Source organism: Bos grunniens, chromosome 20 (genome assembly GCF_055505025.1).
Source record: "Bos grunniens cultivar Pamir isolate PY7600 chromosome 20, Bosgru_T2T1.0, whole genome shotgun sequence".
NCBI classification, from domain to species: domain Eukaryota; kingdom Metazoa; phylum Chordata; class Mammalia; order Artiodactyla; family Bovidae; genus Bos; species Bos grunniens.
This window is the reverse complement of record NC_141184.1, coordinates 51,762,506-51,780,166: the sequence shown is the minus strand read 5'-3', so window position 1 is coordinate 51,780,166 and position 17,661 is coordinate 51,762,506. Positions and strand designations below refer to the sequence as shown.

General features: G+C 40.3%; 1 protein-coding gene and 1 long non-coding RNA gene across 18 annotated transcripts in view; one reads left to right on the top strand and one right to left on the bottom strand.

Moving 5' to 3' along the window:
- The window catches only part of PDE4D (phosphodiesterase 4D), a 1,650,639-nt gene that overhangs the window by 1,434,216 nt on the left and 198,762 nt on the right, over nt 1-17,661 (top strand). For all 16 annotated transcript variants that reach the window (XM_086361838.1, XM_086361841.1, XM_086361840.1 and 13 more), the window contains 2 exons: nt 3,203-3,239; nt 13,764-13,837. In XM_086361838.1, the coding sequence (XP_086217964.1) occupies nt 3,203-3,239; nt 13,764-13,837 (111 nt within the window). The remainder of the gene's footprint in view (nt 1-3,202; nt 3,240-13,763; nt 13,838-17,661) is intronic.
- The window catches only part of LOC147350407 (uncharacterized), a 40,394-nt gene continuing 38,173 nt past the window's right edge, over nt 15,441-17,661 (bottom strand). For both annotated transcript variants that reach the window (XR_015148832.1, XR_015148830.1), the window contains exon 2: nt 15,441-15,971. This is a non-coding gene — a long non-coding RNA (uncharacterized LOC147350407). The remainder of the gene's footprint in view (nt 15,972-17,661) is intronic.

The following is a 17,661-nucleotide window of genomic DNA, read 5'->3' as shown; positions in this document are numbered from 1 at the left end:
TTTTGAATAAAACACTTTGCTAAATGAAAAAAAAAAGTATAAAGGCATGTAAAATTTTTCATGATTCAACAGGTTTAGTGTTACAAACAAGATATAAAGTGGAATTAGAGTGGGATTCTAAGTATGTAAGAAATCATATGTCTGTAAAAATCCTGTGTAACATACATGTGCTCACATATCCAGAAGGAAAGTGTTATCAACAGTTATCTTTGGGTGACTCAAGGTTTTTCTGTATTTTCCAAAGTTTCTATAGTCGATATGAGTCTTATATTTGGTATATGCATATATTGGCTTTTTAAAAGATCAGGTATATTGTACTATGTGTTTGTTTGTTTTCTATGTCTGTACTTCTGCGAACATGGGAATAAAGAGTGGTGAATAGAAAGTTCCTCCTGTGGCTAATTCTTGGGTGTTGTCAAACAGGGCTCCCAGAAGTATCTTTATGCACTGTTTAATTTGGGGCTCCCAGAAACATTTTAATGTACACATTAAAAATAAGAACATACTTGTTCTCTAATTCGTTTCTAAAAGAGGGGGATCAAGGGTGACAATGCATAGGTGATAGTTTCAAGTCTAAATGGAGAAAGACTCTAGGGTGTCAAAATACCGTTGTCTGCATGTTTATCAATTCCCTAATCCTATTGACAAACTCCAGAGGAGAACGACTTTCTGATTTTATAGCCAGAGACAGGGAAGCGTGGAAGATCAAAAAGTTTACACAATATTCAGAAAGTAAGCCTCAGCCCGTGGCCCCTCTTCAAAGCACTAGCTCATCCAGCCACGTGTCATCCTGAAGTTTGCAATGCATGATACTCAGAAGCAGCAGGTACTTTGTGGCCACTAATGCTTTGTAGCTTTGTCGGATTAGAAGTCTTCACTCAATAAAGTATAAACTTTCTTCTAATTAACTGCATCTCCTTTTCCTTCTGGGTTGGTTATAATAAAGTGTGGAAAGGTCATTGGCACGTGCGTTTCACACACAATCTTGAACTAGTTTACAAAGCTCTATTTTCAGGTGCTGCTGTTGGCTGAACTTGATCTGTTAAGAAGGCAAGAAGCTTTTCCTCATTTAAGTACTTGAATAGTTGATGGATCCCAATGAAGTCTCTGTGAGGGTTTGCTTTTTGATTTCTCCCTTTCAGTTTCTTGTCAATTTGGCTGGCTTCTTATTATAGAAAGAATGAGGGGAGAAAATAAAATGCTGTAGTAAATACTGCAAAAGTAGCAGAAGGATGGCCAAAGTCATAGGGAGTAGTTCTTGACTGTGGTCGTTTCTCTCTGGAAAAACAGAATATTCAATAGTGCCCTGTGGAGCCTCACATTCCCCTGCCTCCAGTAGCGCTGGCTCAGAACTCAGCAGGCTTTGTCTTTGAGGAAGGGGAGAGGCTGCCCCAGCCCCAGGGACCAGGCGGGTGACTGGTTCAGCTCATGTTAACCAGAGCAGGTGACTGACACTTAGACAAAGACATTTTTAAAAATTATACATTCATTATATATTCAGAGATAATTTAAACCTTACATAATTTTGAAAAGGAAAGATTAGCTATTTATTAAGGACATTTGCCACTGAAATGCTAGAAATCTACTCTGACTAAAATGAGACAGTCTTGAGATATTTGGCAAAAACAATTTCTGGTCAAGTTAAGTCAAAAGAGTGAAATATCTCCATCACTAAAACTATAACTTCTCTTATGCTTTGACAGAGAAAGGGAAGCAAGATTGATAAATTACCCTAAATATTGTATATTCCAAATAAATTATTTTCAGTGCTTGGGAGTAAAATATAACCAAAGATAGAATTAAGTGTTTTTATATATCCTCACATGCTTTTCAGTTTAGAGTAATTCAAATCCAGTGTAATTCATGTGAAAAATGAAAAGACATTTCCGGGGATTAATATTTGAATGATGCTGTGCCTTTGTCAAGGTGGCTAAGTTCTTAGGAAATAAACTTGGTAATCAGGCAATTATATTGAATAAAGTGGAAGCAAAGATTGTATCTTTGAAAAGTATCTAGATTTTGTATGAGTTAAATTTTGGCTGTCTCCATAATCTCTCCAAAGCGCAGATGCCCCTCAAAAACATAATTGTGAAATGAAGAGGGTGCAAAATAACACATATTTCCTTAAAAGCGTGTACTATCCCTTTATTTTTCCCACACTTTGAATTTGAAGATCTCTGTGTAACTCGATGATGACCAAAACAACTGGTCTAATTATTGTTAACGATCCGTTTACTAACGTCATCCATATGCCGCTAGTGCTGAAGCATATTTCCTGAGTGTTGTTTTAGGTCACTCAAGCCCTTTCCAGAATTGTTCATGAGTGAGCAAACTGTTCAGCTGCAGTGTCCTCAGGGTCATGTCCTGAAGCTTTCAGTGTAGAATAATTCCATTCCCTTTTGATTAAAGGGCTCCAGCTACCTACATCAAGATATACCCCGTGGAGATTTTGGAAATCCTTCTCACAAACTGTTCATGCTAAGAAATACCACGAAAGAACTCTGGGCCTGGGTTTCTCACTTTCTTCCAAGTAGACTGTTGGCGCAACTTTCCTTGCCTCTCCTTGTCCCTCCAAGAGACGTCATGCTGACACCTTGCCCTTGCATCCTGGCACTGTGTCACTCAGGTTGCTATAGCAACAGTACACACAGAGTAACATTCCCCAGTAACCACGGCGGCTGGGACCTGAGTCAGTTGAAAAGTTCCACTGGGTTTTTATTAGCATCTGATGCAGCCCCGTGTCATCTACAGTTCCAAGCCCATCCAAGGCTCACACACAGTGATGCTCAGGACCTTCCAGTGTTAGATGGTCCAGGGACCTCTCACCGGAGTCACTGCCATTGCTAGCTCCTTCCTGGGTGCCCCTCAGTAACCTATAATAAGCAGCCAAGAGTAAACTCAGGTCCTGTTGCTGGAACTCCATTTCTACTGTTTTATATCCTGTGTGCTTAATAACTGTCAGTGACCTTGGTTGATAATCAAGAAGCCCCTCTTTTTACCTAGGGAACTGGTCAGTGGTTAACATCCCAGAAGACACATCTTCACCCTTGTGACTGAGAAGAACATGTGTTAAAGAATAAGGATGTAATTACTGTAATTCTCCTTGGGGATTTATGAATATGAAACATATTATTTAATATGGCTTGAAAGTGGTCCTGGAGTGACCAGTGTCATCTAACATGGGATTTGGTTTCTTTTTCAGACATGGAGATGACCTGATTGTGACTCCCTTTGCACAGGTAAGCACAGCTTGCTGCTGGACAGGTTTCTCAGTCCTCAGAAAGTTTTAATGGCAGGGATTAGTTCTGGTTCTTCATTCTAAATCTAACACAAGTACAGATACAAAGTCTGTGGTTCACTCAAGTAATCTGAAAGCAATGCTAGAGAATATAACTTTGTCCATATTGGTCTGTTTCTTATAAATCCATAGACCCAGAGAGTATCTTTGCTTCAAATTACAAATTGCCCAAGTGACATACTTAAGTGGGACCACATTTCCTTAATTGACATAAGCACTAGAAGAGGAAAGCTATATCATGGGTTAAATTACATTTAGTATAATTAGGTACATGATTAGTGCTTGAAATTCAATATTCCAATTCAACCTGATGCTTTATTTACTCTTCTTTTAAACATGGCATTTGTCCAGAGATTTAACTGAATGGCATATTTATGTTTATGAGTTCCTTTTAGGCATACAAATCATGAAAACACTTTAACCACATGATCCCAGAAATACTAGAAGGTGAAAAAAATCTAAAGAATTTTGGAATATAAAGTAGTTGATAACCTGATATTCTTAGTATAGACCAGTGCTTCTCAACTCTAGTTACACAGTAGAATCTCCTGGAAAGATTTTATCCCATGCTGCACCTCTGATCAATTGAATCCAAAAATCTGGACCCAGGCAGTATACTTTTTAAAACCCCAGTATTTTCTCAGGGAAAGTTGAGAGCTACTGGTATGGGCAGACTAGGGATCAGATCAGATCAGGTCAGTCGCTCAGTCGTGTCCGACTCTTTGCAACCCCATGAATCGCAGCATGCCAGGCCTCCCTGTCCATCACCAACTCCCAGAGTTCACTGAGACTCATGTCCATCGAGTCTGTGATGCCATCCAGCCATCTCATCCTCTGTCGTCCCCTTCTCCTCTTGCCCCCAATCCCCCCAATCCCTTCCAGATCTCATTGGAAAAGATCAGAGTCTTTTCCAATGAGTCAGCTCTTTGCATGAGGTGGCCAAAGTACTGGAGTTTCTGCTTTAGCATCATTCCTTCTAGAATGCGATAAAACTGATTTAACCTGGGGCACGAAGCAGGTTTGGAGCAGAAAATGGCAACCCACTCCAGTATTCTTGCCTGGAGAACCCAATGGACAGAGGAGCCTGGTAGGCTACACTCCACGAGGTCACAGCGTCAGACACGACTGAGAGACTGAGCAAAGCCAGTTTAAAGTCAACACTGACTGTTAATAAGAATGATCCAGAGGGTTAAAAAAATCATAATCAAGGCTAGCTACGTCACAACTAGCGCTAGCAACATAAGCAACTCACTAACTTCTCTATGACTTTTTTCCCCAGTTGGTAAAATTGGGGACTCAGCTGGTTTAAGATAGACCCCAGTCAAAGCCTTTCACCTGCTCTTGTGATGAATGTGCATGGGCAAGCCTGTTCTCCTCTGTGAAATGACACAAGGCTACTTGTCTCATAAGGTTATTATCAAGAGATTGAAGTAACACCAAGCTTATTTCTAGAAAATAAAATACTTAGTGAATTTTGTGTTGTTATCAGCAAGGGTTCTTTGATCTCCAAAATTTCATAATAGGTATTGTTTTTAAAAATGAATAATGGCAGTGTTTGGGTAGCAGAATCATATATGTTTCTAACACTTTTTCAAATTTCCTGACTTTTTTTGAATTTATATTTATTTGTTTGGTGCTATGCTGGGTCTTCGTTGCTGTGCAGACTTTTCTCTGGTTGTGGTGATCAGGGGCTACGCTTTAGTTGCAGAGTGAGGGTTTCTCACTTCAGTGGTTTCTCTTGTTACTGAGAGCCCCTCTGCAGCACGTAGGATCTTCCTAGCCCAGGGATAGAACCTGCATCTCCTGCACTGGCAGGAAGAATCTTTACCACTGACCCACAAGGGAAATCCCAAATTTCCTGAAGTTTTTAATTGCTATAATTTAGATCAAGATTTAAGGAGTCCATAAATAGCAAAGTATGTAGTGATATTTTTTATTAATGCAGGCTATTAAAAATAGAAGAATACCACCACCACCCCTTTTGGAAGTTTAATGTCTCATTTGCTTAAAAGTTTGCTGGAGGTCATTAGTTCTTTCCAATAATTATATTTCTATGTTAAAAAAATTTACAATCGCGTTTCATCATATTTTGTGATAATAAAATCATACAAAGCTAAGGACTTTTAATTGATAGCTGTCAAGAACCCATAACTTTATATCTAAAGCTCAGTAACAGAGTAAATCAGGTAAAATAATATATAAATAACCATCATCAAATGTAAAAACAATCATTCCAACCTGAGTATATTTAGGTCACTATTCTTCTAACTAAAATCTCTAGGTGTTGTTGTAAGAAAAATACACTTAAATATGTAGTAAAATGTGAAAAAAAGTAATCTGTATATCTTATATCAAGTAATATGTGTTAGTCTCCCACTAATTGATAGATAAATTTCAACTTGAACCTTGCCATTAACACTCTTCAATTTTAAGGATATCTAGTCTTTTACATATCAGACATTTTCTGTAAAGTATTATAATTGATATACTGAGAAATATATTATGTAAAATATCACTTAGTCTGTGTCAATGAACTGTTTAACTAGGATGTGTACTTACTAATAATACCCTTGAAATTGGATCTTAGAATAAAAAACACTCTGTATAATTTGTGGATATATATGATGCCTGAATCATATATAGATTCTTGGAATCTACTTAGGAAAGTTTATGATTAGCTTAATGACTCATATCACCTTATGGAAGGTAGTTATTGCCCCAAGGCTGCAGATTCTTAAGTGGCTTCATCACAGCTTTCACAAATGGCCTTTTACTAGAGTATATAATCTAAAAAACTCTATGTATGTATGTGTTTCTTGCTCAGTCATGTCCAGCTCTTTGCGACCCCATGAACTGTAGCCCGCCAGGCTCCTCAGTCCATGGGATTCTCCGAGCAAGAATACTGGAGTGGGTTGCCATTCTGCTTTTCGACCCAGGGATCAAACCTGGATCTCCTGCACTGCAGACAGATTCTTTACCATCTGAACTACAGGGAAGTCCCTTCTCAAAGTTTTAGTATAGGCTGGAGTATTCACCATTTAATGCTAAATATTATGATGCTTAAATGGTAAGATGTTTTTGTCACTTGAGTTGAAACCAATATCATCGGTCAACTATACGATAGTTGGCTTTCACCAATAGACAGAGAAGACTGTAGACATTAATAGGTTATCCAGGGAAGTGTTGAAATAGGCCAAAAAATTCCCATCATTCCCAACATGCTTTGGGATTGCTAATTTCACACTAGATTATTCCAATGAAAAAAGCCATACTACTTTCAAAATAAAACCTTCGGCATAGAAAAAATAAATATGAGCAAAAGGAAGAAGAAGAAAAGTTCCTATAATTCTTAACCCTAAAAGATTGACATTTTACTTTCTGCCCCTCTCAGTTTATTTTCCTGTGTGTAATGTTGTCGTTGTTCAGTCACTAAGTTGTGTCCTACTCTTTCTATCCCATAAACTACAGCACACTAGGCTTCCTTCTCATAATTCTTTAAAATGGGCCTCCTGCTGTCTCAGCTGCTCAGTGGCTCCTTCCAAGCCCATCTCATTATCTGCCTCTTCTTGAGAACTCATTTCTTCATGCTTTGCCTTCATCTCCAAAACATGAAAGGATCCCTCCCTGTGGTTCCCCAGCCACAGTTTCCTGTGAAGCGAAGAGAATAAAATCTTAGGTTATGAGAGAAATTGGGAAGATGTGCAAGGTCATATTCCACTTTGATTGACAGAGCTGAACCTAAAGCATTGAGCATAGACATAACCTTCAGCAAAGATCCTCCACTCCCCCTCCATATTCGGTTCCCAAGTCTGTAACACTGTCAGGGTTAGAAATTCTTGCTGGTGTCCAATCTAAACACGTTTCCACTTCTAGTTTCTTATGTTCCCCCCGTAAGTTCAGAATCTTTTTGCTCCCCAGGAAGATAACAGCTCTAAATATTTTGTTGTTTTACATTTGAAATATTCTCCTGTGCTTATGCTGAAATCTTTGGGTTTGGGTATTCCCTTAGAGTAAGTGTTGATAGGAATGGTGTCATGTCACCTGATGCCACTTAGCAGCTGACCTTTTCCTCCCAAGGGTGAAGTCTCAATTTGGCCAGAGATCTTGAGGGGCCAAGGAACTCCAAGGAGGCACAACACTGATGCAGTACAGGGAACCCTGCTTTGTAATCAGTTGTCTCTGGCTCCACCTTTTCCGTTATTTGTATCACATCATGAATGACCGCCATGTAAAATTCTTAGTCAATCAGAATCCTCCCCTGGAAGTGTGCAGTATTCAAAGAAGTGGAATCTTTAGTTCAACAAAGGACAGAAAATATCCAGATATTATCTTGTATCCCCCACCCTCACATCATTCAGATGGAGCGAGATATACTTGATTTAAAAGTACAGAGTAGGAACAGCCAAGTCATTTCACCTTTACTCTTACTGAAATTATAGCACCTAGGGTAATTTTAGGAAAAACGTGGTGGTTATTAACCTTGTAAAACATTACTATCCCGTGGTAATGGGACATTGTTGATTTTTTTAAATGCCTCTGTATGTCTTTTCCTCATTTCACCCAGAAATAGCAATCTTGTGGTCTTGTCATTGAATCCAATAGGATCTCCTTATTTCTTTCTCTAAGAAAGAAGAAAATCATCAGATTTCAGTTGCGTCTACCTGTTGGGTTTTTTATCCTTCATTAAAATAAATTTCAGTAGCATGTTCTAGGAATCTAAATACTTTTGGGGTTGAACTATATGAAATTATCAATATTCAACCTTTGCTGGCATACAAAGACAGCAAGCTCATATAGTTTAACCAAACATAACTTGGAAAGAGATTTTCTGCCAAAATGACCTTTCTATCTTGTAAATAATCACAATTTGGCTCCACTATTTTTTCTGGAAGCAAAACCAAGACAAAGAGTTCTTTCTCCCTCCTCAGCCCCTCCGCCCCACCCGATCTAAGGCCTGTGGCAACTCATGGTCTATGTTTTAATGCCATCTAGTGGCTTAACGTGTATCCGAAATGAAAACATCCTCAAAGCTATTTACTTCTTGGTTGTTATTTTATTAAGCATGAGTTTTTAACAGGCCTGTCATTGCCCTTTTTTTTTTAAAGCAATCTCCTCTTTAAGTCTTTTCCAGAAACTATTAATATAGAAGTACACGTTCCTTTTATGTGAATACGTTCAGATGTTTAATTTTTTAATGAAATCCACATTTGTCTGCCATTTTCAGGGACTCTTTTTGGTTAATAAATGTTGAGAAATACCTAAGAAAGGGGACTTCTCCCAGCAGTCCAGTGGTTAAGACTTTTCCCTTCTCCTGCAGGGAACACAGGGAGCAGGGGCCAGGGAACTAAGATATTTCATGCTGTGTGCTGCAGCCAAAGAAAAAAACCCCAAGAAAGTCTTAGATTAATGTGTGTAAATAACATTTGATCCCTCTTACAGGCCAATACAACTGTGTGCAAAAATTTCCATATCAGTGTCCTAATTATCTTTTCTAAAATGTTCTCCTCTTTCCCAATGTATTTTGACCTTGAATTATTATGCTTTTGCTTGGAGGGGCAGAAGAAAAAGAAATGACCCTAATTTTGTAACCGTTGAGCTGTTAATATGGGAGAAAAACCTCAGGGACCTTTTGGTTAGTAATCGTTAAAGACTGATGAAAACTATCAGAGTGTTAGAGCTCTGACTACAGCGCTTAAAGGTTTGAATTCAAGGGGCATGAGAGCTGCTCTGTAACAAAAGTGAATAATTAAACCCTAACTCAGGGGCTTGTGTGAAACTGTTTCTGGTTCTTCCCCTACAACCTGCAGTAGCAGATGCTTCACTCTTTATGTTCTCCAATGCCAGTGAGAAACCACGAAGTCTAACACAGTGCCTTTGGGTTGTGTCACCCAGGATCACTGAACTTGGCCCAGGGCAACACCCCTTGTAACATTTGATTGGCACTTCTATTTATACTTCCGCTGCTATCATAAATGTCATGATGCAGAAGATAATAGTTAATGCTTAATATAACATTATGAAATGTTATTTGCCCTCAGTTCAGTTCAGTTCAGTTCAGTTGCTCAGTTGTGTCTAACTCTGCGACTCCACGGACTGCAGCAAGCCAGGCTTCCTTGTGCATCACCAACTCCCAGAGTTTACTCAAACTCACGTCCATCAAGTCGGTGATGCCATCCAACCATCTCATCCTCTGTCGTTGCCCTTCTCCTCCCACCTTCAATCTTTCCCAGCATCAGTGTCTTTTCAAATCAGTCAGTTCTTCACATCAGGTGGCCAAAGTATTGGAGTTTCAGCTTCAGCATCAGTCCTTCCAATGAATATTCAGGACTGATTTCCTTTAGGATGGACCGGTTGGATCTCTCTGCTGTCCGAGGGACTCTCAAGAGTCTTCTCCAACACCACAGTTCAAAAGCATCAATTCTTCAGCGCTCAGCTTTCTTTATAGCCCAGCTCTCACATCCATACATGACTACTGGAAAAACCGTAGCTTTGACTAGATGGACCTTTGTTGGCAAAGTAATGTCTTTGCTTTTTAATATGCTGTCTAGATTGGTCATAGCTTTTCTTCCAAGGAGCAAGCATCTTTAATTTCATGGCTGCAGTCACCATCTGCAATGAATTTGGAGCCCCCAATAATAAAGGCTGTCACTGTTTCCACTGTTTCCCCATCTATTTGCCATGAAGTGATGCAACTAGATGCCATGATCTTAGTTTTCTGAATGTTGAGTTTTAAGCCAACTTTTTCACTCTCTTTCACTTTCATCAAGAGGCTCTTTAGTTCTTTGCTTTCTGCCCTACTGTCTGCCCTGCTATTTGTCTTACTACAAGAAAAATAATGTAATACTTGCACCCATGGGGAATGATATAGCTACAGGTTATTTACTGGCAGTGTTTGTAAAACTGAAATTTAGGAGACAATCTAGAAGTCAACAAATGACATATATACCCTACCGTGTATAATATAAATAGCTAGTGAGAAGCTGATGTATAGCATAGGGAGCTCAGCTCATGTTCTGTAATGACCTAGGTGGGTGGAATGGGGAGGTGGGAGGAGGCTGAACAAGGAGGGGGTATATGTATACTTAGAGCTGATTCACCTTGTTGTACAGCAGAAACTAGCACAACATTGTAAAGCAATTATACTCTAATCAAAAAATAAATTAAAAATAAAGTCAGTGAGGAGAGGGGACAGGCAGCTGATTGGGGGGGGGGAGCTAAAAGGGAAATTTCTTTCTTCACTTTTTATTTTGAAATATTTCACCCATATAAGAGAAATCATCTAGTGACTTTCCGAAATACAAGAATAAAAACCAGCAGTTTAAGAACTAGAACAGTGCCAATATTTTAATGCCCTGAGTATCCCTCCCAGAGCCCATCTGTCTGCCTTCTCTCAGGAATAATAATTTTGATTTTTATCTTTGTTATTGAGAAGGAGACAGTTGACTTTTGTTTAAACTTTGTACCATGTGAAGATACAGATTATGCAAAAATAAATACAAAATTTAAAAATTAAATTTAAATTAAAAACCAATAAATTTATCTAATTTAATATCTTTATTATAACGAAGGCAGAAACCTTTACACAGAAAAACAAGTGGAGTATGTCTTTCATGAAGTAATGCTTGCTTTCAAGTGAGCATAGAACATGAATTACCTGTGATACTATTTCTATTTGTCCAGCTGTCAGATGCAGTGTACTTAATGTAACTTATTAAAAATGAAGTTCTCAGAATTCTGAAGTCAACATTTTGCCTAGAACAAGGATCAACCGGAGGGGGGTATAATAATCTTATTCAAAATGCTGAATTAGTGTATTTGATATTCAATTCTTAAAGCATAAATTTAGCCCGCATGGTTTAATGACAGTGGATCATTTGTCAGAATTCTTTCTGCATCATTCAAGATTTCATGCCTAATAAAAGACATCATGGTTTGATGTCAGCAGTTGGCTATTTGAGTACTTCGTCATAGGCAGCATGACCTTTCAGCACTGTGAGTTGTTGATATGCAATAGTGAGCCAGATTTTTCCAGTGACTGAGTTCATCGTGATTGGCACCTTAGGAAACATCATTAAATCCTGATGCTGTAGGTCACTCCCTGTGCATGCTCACCCGTGTCCAACTCTGGGACGTCATGGACTGTAGCCGGCCAAGCCTCTCTGTCCATGGGATTTTCCCGGCAAGAATACTGGAGTGGGTTGCCATTTCCTTCTCCAGGGGGTCTTCCTGACCCAGGGATCGAACCTCATCTCCTAAGTCTCCTTCATTGGCAGTGCTGCAGATTCTTTACCACTGAGCCACCTGGGAAGTCACTCTCCCAGGGCATAAACAGTTTCCCAGTGACTTACAAGAATTAATGCCAGTTTCAAAAATATCTGAGATATTTTTGTCTTAAAATTTAGACTGACTTTAGTCTAGGTCAGTGCCAAATGACAAAATTCTGGAAACAGTTCTGGAACTGTTGGAGCAATTATAAAAACTTCACCCCCACAGTGTATTGTCAGTGATGGGTCTTAAGTAAGTTTCCTATGCACACACCAAATCATTACATAGACTGTTGCCATAGTGGGCTAATAGTCACTGAGTGCCTTCTGCTTGCCAAGCATTGTTCTTGGCACCTAACCTGCCATGTCACTTCATTTTAACGGCAACCCTGTGAGGTAGATGTTACTATGCATGCGTGTGTACTCAGTTGCTTCAGTCATATCCAACTCTGCAATCCATGAACTGTATCCACCAGGCTCCTCTGTCCATGGAATTCTCCAGGCAAGAATACTGGAGTGGGTTGATATGCCCTCTTCCAGCGGATCTTCCCAGCCCAGGAATCAAACCCATATCGCCTGTGTTGCCTGCATTGCAGGCAGGTTCTTTACCCACTGAGCCACCTGGAAAGCCCAGATGTTACTAAAACCTGTTGGTCACTCAGTCATGTCAGACTCTTCGCAATGCCATGGATTGTAGCTCTCCAGGCTCCTCTGCCCATGGAATTCTCCAGGCAGGAATATTGGAGTGGGTTGTCATTCCCTTCTCCAGGGGATCTTCCTAATCCAGGGATCAAGCATGGGTCTCCTGCATTGCAGGTAGGCTCTTTACCATCTGAGCCATCAGGGAAGTCCAGATGTTACTATACTGGTTTACAGATGAGAAACTTAGGGTCAAAGAGACGGTAGAATTTTATAAGTTCACACATTGACTATGTAAGAGAGCCAGGCAACCTGGGTTGTTATGTGGTACCTAATGAGACATCTGAAATATATATTCTAGATAAACATGCTGGTTGTCACCCAGATGACCCATAATATAGGGTCTAATATAGACCCATAATATAGGGTAATGGCAACCCACTCCAGTACTCTTGCCTGGAAAATCTCATGGACAGAGGAGCTTGGTGGGCTGCAGTCCATGGGGTCGCTAAGAGTCGGACACGACTGAGCGGCTTCACTTTCACTTTTCACTTTCATGCATTGGAGAAGGAAATGGCAACCCACTCCAGTGTTCTTGCCTGGAGAATCCCAGGGACAGCGGAGCCTGGTGGGCTGCCGTCTATGGGGTTGCACAGAGTCAGACACGACTGAAGTGACTTAGCAGCAGCAGCAGCAGCATAGACCCATAATATAGGAGTCTAATATAGACTCCACCCTGGGGAGACTTGTCCATTCTAGGAGAAAGTGAGGGGGGTAGATGGAGATACAGTACTCTTGTCACTTCTGTCTCCTGGTCTTTAGATTCTTTTGCCACTTTATAGTTTCACTACAAGTAGAAAAAGGAAGAGTTATTAGAGACAGTGGGATCCCTTGGTATGTGTATATGTTCGTGTCCATGTACTCATTTATTCAACAAATTTGTCTTGAGGATCTTCTGTGGGCCAGACGCTGTATGCATCCAGAGCAGTCTCATTTTGCTTGAGACCTTATAATTCATGATTCAGATAACCTTAATGAAGAAGAGAATCTCTGTTTACTAGAATAGCTATATGGTAAAGGTGAGAAAACAATTTAAAGTATACTTAGTTTGCTGACTTCAAGACTGTAGCATTCTTGGTGAAGATACTGAGGATAATTTTGTTTTACATTTTTTACCTAAAGTGAGACTTTAATATTTTACATGATGTGATTTCAAATTTATATAAGATGCAACAGCAGCCCTCTATATATATTTCCTGGGATACTGTTTTACTGACTGGGGAATCCAGCAATACTATGAAAACTGCTGCTAATGTCACCATATTCATAGACAGTGTGGACAAATATCTGGAAAATCCCTAAGTCTGGCCTCTCCGGATTTCAAATAGATCCATGTCACCTTCACTAGGTGCTAGGAGATTCTTCAGTACTATATGAAGCTAAGTTGCAAGCGATATTAAACTTTCCCTTAGCAAACTGTTTTTAAAAATCACCAAACCATTTCATATTGCATCAAAGAGGGCCTTATTTCAAGAAGTTTAAGTAATCCTTTTTTCTTGTAGGTCTTGGCCAGCCTGAGAACTGTACGAAACAACTTTGCTGCATTGACTAATTTGCAAGACCGAGCACCTAGCAAGTAAGTTATTCTTTTTACCCCCACCTCCCAGCCAATCTTTTAAATAGTGTTTTCTCAGTTTGCTTGAGCTCAAGGCAATATATTAGATTTCTCTGAATCATTGCTGTGGTGTCTAACCATTTACACTAAGTCATATGAAGTCCTGTTAATTTACTATAAATACTTTGGAGTGATGGTTCTCATATCAGAAATGAATCAGGATGACAAATAAATATGGTGATTCCATCTGTCAGAGATCACCTGGCATGATCAGTCCTCTGCCTTGTCACACACAGGGTAACTTTATAGTTTGGGCTTACTTCATAAATTAACCATTGACAAATAATGTCATCAAGACTTGAAGTTAACCCAAAGGCATCCTCTCAATTCTAGCACAACCATTACTTGGGGAAGCCTCATATCACAGGCGTGTGTGTTAGTCTCTCAGTTGTGTCTGACTCCTTGCAACCCTGTGGACTGCAGCCCTCCAGGCTCCTCTGTCCATGGGATTCTCCAGGCAAGAATACTGGAATGGGTTGCTATTCCCTTCTCCAGGGGATCTTCCTGACCCAGGGATTGAACCCCAGTCTCCCGCATCTCAGGCAGATTCTTTACTGTCTGAGCCACGAGAGAAGACTCATATCACAGGAAAGATCTCTAATTCTCCTGCTGTTACTGACTCGGATGAGCAGTTAACAAAATTGGGATTTATGGGATGACAGGGGAAGGAAGTGTTTGAAAGAGAGAAAGATGAGAAGGAAAATAACTATAACTTGGGGGTTCCAATAAAGATGGGAAATGAAACAAAAAAGAAAATTAATTTTCCAATATTAAATGGAAAACTGATTAGTTATTCACATTCCATTTTTGTGATAACCTATTATGAATAATGAGGGCTTCTCAGGTGGCTTAGTGCTAAAGAATACACCTGCCAAGGAGGAGACTCAGGTTCGAGCCCTGGGTCTGGAAGATCCCCTGCAACTCACTCCAGTATTCTTGCCTGGGAAATCCCATGGACAAAGGAGCCTGGTGGGCTACAGTCCATGGACACAACATAGCAACTAAACAACAACAACATTATGAATAATAATATTATCATTAAAATATCAACTCTAAAGAATTTTCGAGGAAAAAAATTCATTAAATCAATATTAAGAGGAAAGTGAATAAAAATGTATTTGAACTTATCTATGCATATAAAATTTTGTTGTAATTACTACTTCTTAAAGAACACACAGAAAAAAATCTAAACTTTCCATCCCATAATAGCAGAATCTACCTCCCAAATTCACTTTTCCTGTGACTAAAAAAAGCTCTGGCCGTTATGCCCATACTTTCTGTGACAGAACAAGGTTTAAATTAAAAAAATCAGTATAAATGCCACAATGCAAATAATTGGAATGGAACTCAGAAGGTTCAGTTGGCTTTCACATTTTTGCAGGTAATGCAATTTTGCAGTCCTATTCCCTCAGCCTAAGCATTTCTCACCTCCCGCTTCCCCTCTTCATCCACTGGACTAACTGTAATTCATTCTTTAGGTTCCAGCTTAAAATGTAATTTCATTTGGGGTACTGTCTCTAAGTAACACCCCACACGCATCCACACCCACAGGACCCAGCCCGGGTGCTGTGCCTATCCACCACCTTCTGATTACATCCTGCCCTTCACCCCTATTTTAGCACATTCCTCTCAGTATTGCAGTTGCCCGTTCTCTTGTCTGAATGCTGCATAAGAATTTCAGGTCCCAGAAAGCAGAGGTTGTGTCTGGTTCATTTTTGAATTCCCAGTGCCTAGTGTAATACCCAGCACAGTCATTTTTCTGCACGCACTTGACGGCTGGAAGGGTGACACAGAAATCCAGCTTGGGAAACCTAAGGGTATGTTTCAGGCTGCGTGTTCATTACCAAACGTGTCTTCCATGTTCCAAGCCCCCTTGGTGCTTTTGGCATTTGGCAGCTTCCAAGTTCCATCACCTTCTCTTTGGAAAGTCGCAGCTCTGCAGAAAATGGTTACTGGTGTCCCTTCTGAACTTTTCAACCTCAATTTTTGTCCAGGAAATTGAGATTTTTGTCTTTGGAAGGTGAACAAAAAGCTTTGTAACTAATTCCTTTTACGCTTCCTTCAGCCTTGGTCATTTGAGTAGCAGCATCTGTACCTGTGGGCAGGCAGACAGTTGTTCAGCAGGCATGACGGCATCAGGCTAGTCTTTCTGTCCCCAGAGAGATCATCTGAGGCCTCTTCTATATGAGACAACGGTTTTCAACTGACTCACAGGGGCAAAACAGATTCAAATGGAAAAGAGCAGCTAAGAGGAGGGTAGAAAAACATAATTTATGCCTGAACTTGACCAGCCTTATAGTGCCCTGGGTGAAGTCAAATTAAACAGTATTATCTGGTGGACTTGTTTTTCTGGGCTTCCCAGGTGGCTTAGTGGTACAGAATCTGCCTGCAAATGCAAGAGACACAGGAGACTGGGTTTGATCCCTGGGTCCGGAAGATCCCTGGAGTAGGACATGACTACCCACTCCAGTATTCTTTACTGGAAAATTCCATGGACAGGGGAGGCTGGCAGGGTGCAAAGAGAGAGACATGACTGAACACACAGAGCACAAAGGTATTTGTAGTCTCTCTTTTGATTGAAACAGATTTGTACCTTCTTTATGGCTTCAAACCCAATCAGCCTTCTCAGGTATCAGAATAGTAGGACTCAGTCTACACACAGATAAACTCTATTCTATTCAGTGATAGCAAAAATGGATATGGCAAAATGGTTCATCACATCATGACTTGAGGGAACCATAATTTCCCACTGGGTACTCACAATGCCACTAGAACACTCCCAAGCCCACCCTTGGATTTTGTGGAAGTATATGCTAGGGGCTTCCCTGGTATCTCAGCTGGTAAAGAATCTGCCTGCAGTGCAGGAGACATAGGTTCAATCCCTGGGTTGGGAAGATCCCCTGGAGAAGGAAATGGGTACCCACTCCAATATTCTTGCCTGGAGAATTCAATGGACAGAGTAGCCTGGAAGGCTACAATCCATGGGGTCATAAAGAGTTGGACATAACTGAGTGACTTTCACTGCACTAGCTTGCATAATCCACCATTTCTGAATCCTACAAGAAGTGCGTTTGGAAGGATATATCTGAAGCCCTGACCCCTGGAAGCCCTCACTTGCTCACAGCTGACTTTTGGTAACTTGCTGCTAGTTCCTGTCCCCCTGCTCTTCCTTGTCCTTGAGATTTTCCATTCCAGAAGTGAGTTCTGGCTCATTCTTTGTTAAATGATTTATCACTGTAGCCGTGGATCAAATGATTAATATTTTCTGCTGTTGTTACTTGAAATATCAAGTTCCCAAGTGCCAGTTGTAGGGTTGATATCAAAAGAAGATAATAAGTAACAAGCCCATGATTTGGTTTTCAAAACTATAGAAATGTTTTAGAAAATATTTCTTCGATACCTTTTCCAGACAAAATCAATACTTCCTAAATGTTCACAGCTGCTACTGCTAAATCGCTTCAGTTGTGTCCAACTCTGTGCGACCCCAGAGACGGCAGCCCACCAGTCTCCCCCGTCCCTGGGATTCTCCAGGCAAGAACACTGGAGTGGGTTGCCATTTCCTTCTCCAATGCATGAAAGTAAAAAGTGAAAATGAAGTCGCTTAATTGTGTCCGACTCCCAGCGACCTCACGGACTGAAGCCCACCAGGCTCCTCCGTCCATGGGATTTCCCAGGCAAGAATACTGCAGTGGGTTGCCATTTCCTTCTCCAGGGACCTTCCTCACTCAGGGATCGAACCTGCAACTCCTGTGTGTCCTGCATTAGCAGGTGGATTCTTTACTTCT